The 7489-nt window shown below is 32.4% G+C and overlaps 1 protein-coding gene across 1 annotated transcript; it reads left to right on the top strand.

Annotated features, from left to right (window-relative positions):
- The first annotated feature begins 2541 nt into the window (after positions 1-2541).
- Positions 2542-6457, top strand: LOC120261588 (plastidic ATP/ADP-transporter-like). The gene is given in 7 exon segments (XM_039269529.1): positions 2542-3447; positions 4395-4469; positions 4471-4662; positions 4738-4881; positions 4973-5320; positions 5784-6014; positions 6016-6457. Coding segments are annotated over 7 exon segments (1986 nt in total). The 5' UTR covers positions 2542-2625; the 3' UTR covers positions 6190-6457.
- The last annotated feature ends 1032 nt before the right edge of the window (positions 6458-7489 follow it).

The raw sequence follows: 7489 nt of genomic DNA, 5'->3' as shown, positions 1-7489 counted from the left end.
TCTGTGTGATTATTCACTAGCGATGTTTATTTACAGGATGATCGAACTATTATTATTCATAAAGATTCTATGTAAATTTACAGTGTATAATTATTATGTAACATTGTATAACATTGTTTATTATTGTTTATAAATAAATAGTAGCCGTTGGATCTAATTGTTACTATAAACATTCTTAAATTTCAAATATATGGACATCTATCGATGATGAGTCATATATATATATATATATATATATATATATATATATATATGCTTTTATTCATATGTGCTTAAAATTTCTTTGTAGGGTTTAAACTAAAAACTTTTCATACATATGAGATAATATTAAATCATTAATTATTTATATTTAAATTTTCAATTGCACACCAAAAGTAACTGAATTTTTAGCATGACGTGGCGTAGCATCCACCGTCCGTCTGTCGTTGGCAATTGTGCACGTCCTTGCGCTTGAAACGTGTTCATTCATCATTTTATTTTGGCGTGAAACATGACTAATAATCCACCTACCCTGCCTTGTTAAAAAGTATACAATTATTTAATATTATTTATTTAATTTTTTTATGGTATTTATATATGGAAAATGTACGGACTGGATTTTTTTAGTATGAAATATATATATTTATAGATTAAATGTTTTAAATTGTTAAAGTCACATTTTTTAATTATTCACTTTAACCTCTTAAATCAAAAGAATTTTATTTAAGCCTTTTCGAATACGAAATGTCCAATTTAATTTGGTTATTATCATTTATTAGTTATGTGACACAAATTATTAATGTTGATGTCCCAATTTACTTCATAACTAAATGACATGTATTGTTTTTAAAAATTATATTTTATTAGAAAAAGACATAGTTAATCATACCACATCATTACAATTTTTTTTTTTTTAATAAATAAAAGATAACCATGAAACATTTATATTTAATAGAAGTAAAGGAATTGCATTAACATGGGACCAAAAGCTCAACAAACACCTCTGCTATTATTTTATATGGGTTTTAAAATTTGATTTCTGGCTTTTTTTTTTTTAATTTTATTTTAATAAATGAGTTTTAAAATTTGATCTTAGATTTTTTTTTAAATAAATACATTATGTAAGGGATTTAATACCGATAGATCAAGAGGCTATTAGGTCATTATAATTTTTTTTTCTAAACATTTATATATATTTTTTTTAAAAATGATGCATAGCATGATGCGGAAAATCGCATATATTATATGCCACTTAATTGCTAGATTAGCATGCAACAGTAATATAATTATACATTTTATTTTATTTGAAAAATTAAAATGAATATTTTTAAATTTAAAAATTAAAAACTAATTCTTTTGAGGGGCAACTAAGGACTTTGGTCATATTATAAATTATTTTTTTAGTGGTTATATTGACTTGCAGATAGTATAATTGATTTATATATATAAAGTCCAGGATTATAATATCTTTGTCACTAACATTAGAATTGAAGGGTGAGAGTTTAGAGCATTCCTTATTGCAACAAGTCTATATTAAGGTTTAACATTAAGACTTCATTTATTTGCTTTTGTTATGGATGAATAAACAAAGCATATTCAATTCAAGGTCAAATGTTTTTGGTGAATGAAACGAAAATGTTAAGATGAATGTTGCGCATTATTCAAGAGAACCGATTTAAAAATAGATGTATTTAAAATATATTACAAATAACTCATATTAGTGACAAATTAAAATGAAACAATTATAATGATATTGTCCTTAGATAACTTACAGATACTTTTTAAAAAAAAGAATGTACTCCAATTGGAAGGTTGTAAAATGTAAAAAATAAATAAATAAATGAAAGGTTAATATTTAATAGAGTAATATTGTAAAGAAGAATTCTAAATAGTTTGAACTAACACCATCTTGTTGGTACAAAGTATGATTGATTTTTTTTATAAAATATGGCCTTAGTTCAAATGGGATAAACACTTCCATAAATTAAAGCGGGTTTGGGTGGTGGAATCTAATTAACAAGTTACTGCATACATACATACATAATATATGTACATAATTCTAAAACTTTTTTCCCCCCTATTTTCTGATTAAATATCTGAAAATCTAAAATATCTACGAAAAATCATATTCCTAGAATCATGAGAATGATTCCCTCGCTTGTTAATTATCACTTTACTAGGGTTATAAGTTATTACAAAATATATACATATATATATATATATATATAATTTTTTATCTTTAATTTATATAGCTTACGCCAAGTATTAAGATGGAACTTTGATACTTTGAAACTTGAATCTATTTTGACTCGCAGATACCTTTGTGACTTTCCCATTCAGTGTTCTCCTTTGGTATTTGATTAGGATTTAATTTTTTTGGTTAATGACTTTCTTTATTTGCATATATATATATATATATATATATATATATATACAATCAATATTTACAGTTAACTGTTAATTTGAATATTTATTTTTTCATGATTAATGGCTTTCTTTATTTGCAATTGCAGATATATATATATATATATATATATAAAGCTGTTCTTATGACCCATTGGATTGGGTGGGCGCTCTCATTGCTTCTCTTTTCTTCTCTCTCTCCTCCTCCCTCCCTGAGATATTTCTCTGACCCTCTCTGGAGATATGGAAGCGGTTATCCATTCGAAGGGCCTCATCACCCTCCCCTCCAACCCTCAAATCAGAGTTTCCTATCCACTCCAGCCCCTCAGGCTTCGTTTCCCTTGCAAAAGCAGTAATCTTTCTGGGTTTCCATTGCTAAAGGCCAGAGCTTTAAGTGGGAAACCACAGAGTCTGCTTCTTTCTGGCTCCAATCCCTGTTGGGAATCAAGAAGTTTGCTCCTTTCCAATGTTGGGAAAGGTTTGGGCCATGGGCTTTGGAGGAAAGAGGAAAAGCCCCCGTCTTGCCGCGCCGGAGCTGCCATTCCTGCCGATGGTGCTGGATTTATTGAAGAAAAAGAGAAAGCCAAGTTCTTTGGCGTTGAGGTTCAGACTCTCAAGAAGATTATTCCTCTTGGGATTATGTTCTTTTGCATTCTTTTCAATTATACGATTCTTAGAGATACTAAGGATGTGCTTGTTGTGACGGCCAAGGGGAGTAGTGCGGAGATTATTCCTTTCTTGAAGACTTGGGTGAACTTGCCTATGGCTGTGGGTTTCATGCTTTTATATACTAAGCTCTCTAATGTGCTCTCAAAGGAGGCTCTTTTCTATACTGTGATATTCCCTTTCATTGCTTTCTTTGGGGCTTTTGCCTTTGTTTTGTATCCTTTGAGCAACGTTATTCATCCCACTGCACTTGCGGATAAGCTTCTGGCTGCACTGGGACCTAGCTTTCTCGGGCCAGTTGCGATTCTTAGGATATGGAGTTTCTGCTTGTTCTATGTCATGGCTGAGCTCTGGGGAAGTGTTGTGATCTCTGTTCTGTTCTGGGGATTTGCTAATCAGGTGAGCTATGCTACTGTTTATTGTGTTTCATTTTGTTTACTTGTTTTTATTAATTGTTGTAGTGTTAGCATTATTTATTGCATGTTAAAACTTTGTTCTGATTATCATGTTCTTTGTTGTCTTTGTTGGTGATTTTTTTTTTTTGTCTGAAGAATTCTGTTTGTTCTACCATATGAAGTAGTTCCGATTACTATTTTCTTTTATCTCTTTCTAATCTCATGCTTATGTTAATGAGATTTGTTTGAAGGTGTTTGATGTTATATTGCCAGTCTCTGTTTCTTTAGCTTGTGCAGAATCTATGTTTATTTGTTTTTTTCTGTTTGCCTTTTGCTACTAATTGGTAATTACCAATTTAAGTCTTGGTGTGTCAGTTATGACATGTTTATTAAAGTAGGCCGTCATTCTGAGATTGCTATATGGCTCTTCTTGGCTGGAATATCGGTTTTGACTGCATGTTTTTTCATGTTTTTTTATTATAATTTATCTTCTTATATTTGGATTTTCCTGAATCATCGCTATATTGGTTACATGTATCGGTCACATATTAAACATCTTTACCTCCATGGAAGATCACAGGCATTGTTTCATATTTAAAATGCTGACTGTATTCCTAAGGCCACATCCTAGTCTGTAATTTTGTTTTTATTTACTTTCTACTTGTTATTGTAAAATATCTAAATGCATTATTCTTAGAAAAACTGATGGTAGTTGATGAATCAATGGCACTTGTTTTTATTTGACACTATTGCTGCTGAAAAAAATCAGAGAATGACATGATTCAATTTGAAGTCTATGATAGTTATGCTATGTATTGCTATACTTCTTTTTTACTTAAATTTATCTCGAGAATATTACATTTATATCATTTCCTCTCTGAAACATTTCAAATATTATGATTTATCTGTAAATGTTGTCTTTGAGCTAATACTGTTTATCTTGATTCAAAGATTACTACCATTGAGGAGGCAAAAGAATTCTACCCACTGTTTGGCCTCGGAGCAAATATTGCCCTAATCTTCTCAGGGACGAACGGTAAAATACTTCTCAAATCTGAGGAAGAATTTGGGGCCAGGTGTTGATGGTTGGGCTATATCTCTTAAAGGAATGATGAGCATTGTGGTGCTTCTTGGTCTTGTAATCGCTGGTATCTATTGGGGAGTGAATAAATTTGTTTTAAATGATCCATCATTGCCAAGAACAGAACGTAAAAAGAAGGTAGATTGTTGAGCTTGCTTTCACTCGACCCTTAACTTTCGCTTTGTTGAGTATCTTATGACAATATATTTTCAGGAAAAGCCCAAGCTTGGTATGAAAGAAAGCTTGAAAGTTTTGTTTTCATCTAGATATGTAAGGGATCTTGCAACTCTAGTTGTGGCATATGGTATTAGCATAAATCTTGTCGAAGTTACATGGAAATCAAAGCTCAAGGCCCAGGTAACTTGTCTGATAAAATTCTAATCTTTGGTGTTAACCATGAGTTGACTTTCTTTTGAAACTCTGCGTAACATATGTATATATGTACTAGTTTCCGAGTCCCAATGAATACTCATCTTTCATGGGTGACTTCTCCACTGCAACGGGCATTGCAACTTTCATTATGATGCTGCTTGGACGATTAATACTCAGAAAATTTGGATGGGGAGTTGCGGCAATGATCACACCCACCGTCTTGCTCCTCACAGGAGTCGGCTTTTTCTCATTGATTTTGTTTGGGGAGCCATTGACTCCAGCACTTGCAAGTTTGGGCATGACCCCTCTACTTGCAGCTGTATATGTGGGTGCATTACAGAACATTTTCAGCAAGAGTGCAAAATACAGCTTGTTCGATCCTTGCAAAGAAATGGCTTACATTCCTCTCGAGGAAGACATGAAGGTACATATACACTAAATGTTTAGTGTTTGGAATATCAGGTAGATGTAGCATTCTCATAATTTGTGTTTATCTGGTGCATATTCAGTGTTTACACACGTAACACATGCTACAGCATTTTTTTTGAGTCATAACTTAATTGCTGTCAAACATTAATGCAGTTTTTCAATTACCATGTTTCCATAGCTACATGGTATTGGTGGATTTCTTGGCATCGTATACTGATATATGAGAACTACAGTATGGTCATTAGTGTATATAATACGAATTTCTCTACGTTAGTTGTGATAACAGATTAAAGTCCAATAATGATGACTTAGATTTTTGAGAGTAGAAGGCATCTTTACAGACCAGTACTATAAGATCATCGAGAATGCTATTTGAACAGTGATATCAAATTCGTGTTGTTAAAACTCTTTGACCAGCATTCTCGTTCCTGCTTATGATGTGCTTTGGTTTCATGTAGGTTAAAGGAAAGGCGGCCATTGATGTTGTCTGCAACCCATTGGGCAAATCAGGAGGTGCACTGATCCAACAGTTCATGATTTTAACGTTTGGATCGCTTGCAAACTCAACACCTTACCTTGGAGGAATTCTGCTGATTATTGTTCTTGCATGGCTGGGAGCTGCGAGGTCCTTGGATTCCCAGTTCTCTCCCTTGGTGAAGGAGCAGCTTGAGAAGGAAAAGAGGATGAAAGAAAAGATCGATGAGACAGATTTTTGAAATGTCGAAAGAAGTGAATGCAACTGAGAATGGTTCTACTGTTGCACCTACAGCAAGTGATGTCTCTGCCAATGGCTCTGCTTTGAAGCAGGAAACAACTATTGGATCAGAGAGTTCATCAGGAAGCTCCACCTCTCAAATTCAATGAATTCGGTAGTCTCACTTTCCTAAACGGCCGAGCCGGAAATGATTCTATGCAAAATGCATTGGCATAAATAACATGACTTGTTGCATGTTATTGGGTGAACATTTCACCTCTTCTTTTGGCAGATAATAAGCGAGTTTATTTTACTGCACACTTTTCTTGAAATTATTAGAATTTGTTATTTAAATCTACCATTTGTTGTAGTTGTTGTTGTTGTTACTGTTGTAATTCACGCATGTTGGTTCTTAAATTGAACATTATTTTCTACTCTTGGTCTTGGATGTAATCTATTTGAGTAATGCCCTTTACTGCCTGTAATTTTTGTTTCTGAAGATTGCAGAATTGAACTTTGAAATGACACAGAAAAATAAATGGAAAAAGAAGAGATTTTTTTTTTCTTAATTCATTAAGAAAATTAAAAACTTGTTTTCATAAAATTTACTTAAGAAAAGACTTTTTATGATGGTATCTTTCGTTGAAAAAAATAAAAATTTTGTCAGAGATGTATTTTTCATTAGAAAAAGGCTATAAAATTGTAGGTTAATAGTATCAATTTTGTTGATTAAAATTCCAGTAGAATTTTCCATTAACAATGCATTTCAATAGAATTTTGTTGGAAATTTTAGACTATGTTTTCTAAAGGTGATGCACTTTCAACCAAACTCAATCTTTCTAGATAGAGCTTTGGTATACGGGTCGCCCATAGAGTTTTCACCGAGTGGTGAAAATTCGATTCTTGGCTGAGGGCACATTTCTGGGAGTTGTGAATAGTAGTTGTGTACGAGTGGTTCCAGCGCCCACGTGAGCGTGACTCCATCCCCATTTATTCCACCGAGGCTTGTGCATATCCCTTGGGTCTCTAGTGGGTTCGCCCCGCTCTTCTTCCAAAAAAATAAAAACTCTATCCAGAAATTGTTGACAGAATTTGTAGACAATATTTTATCGGAAGTTTTCAATGACATCTGTAACTGAATATTAGTTGGAAATACAATATTAAAGGCGAATTACATTGAAAGAAGTTATTAAATGAAAATTCTATTAGAAGTTCTAAACATAATTCCATAGGAAATGCATTACCAACCGTAGAAATTTTTTTGTTGGTAGTCGGCTACTAATGAAGAATTCCTTCGACAATTTCCAATGAATTATTAATTCCTCAATTCAAAATTCACAACCAAAATCTTTATAGCTCAAAATTTACATTCAGACTTTATATCCAAAATATGCATTCAAGCCTAATAATTCAAACTCAAGTTCATAGTAAAAATCACCACAAACACAAAAATAACATTCCAAAATAATC

Source organism: Dioscorea cayenensis, chromosome 5, assembly GCF_009730915.1.
Source record: "Dioscorea cayenensis subsp. rotundata cultivar TDr96_F1 chromosome 5, TDr96_F1_v2_PseudoChromosome.rev07_lg8_w22 25.fasta, whole genome shotgun sequence".
Classification (NCBI taxonomy): Eukaryota; Viridiplantae; Streptophyta; class Magnoliopsida; order Dioscoreales; family Dioscoreaceae; genus Dioscorea; species Dioscorea cayenensis.
Note: the sequence above shows the minus strand (reverse complement) of the source record. Positions and strands in the feature narration are given on the sequence as shown.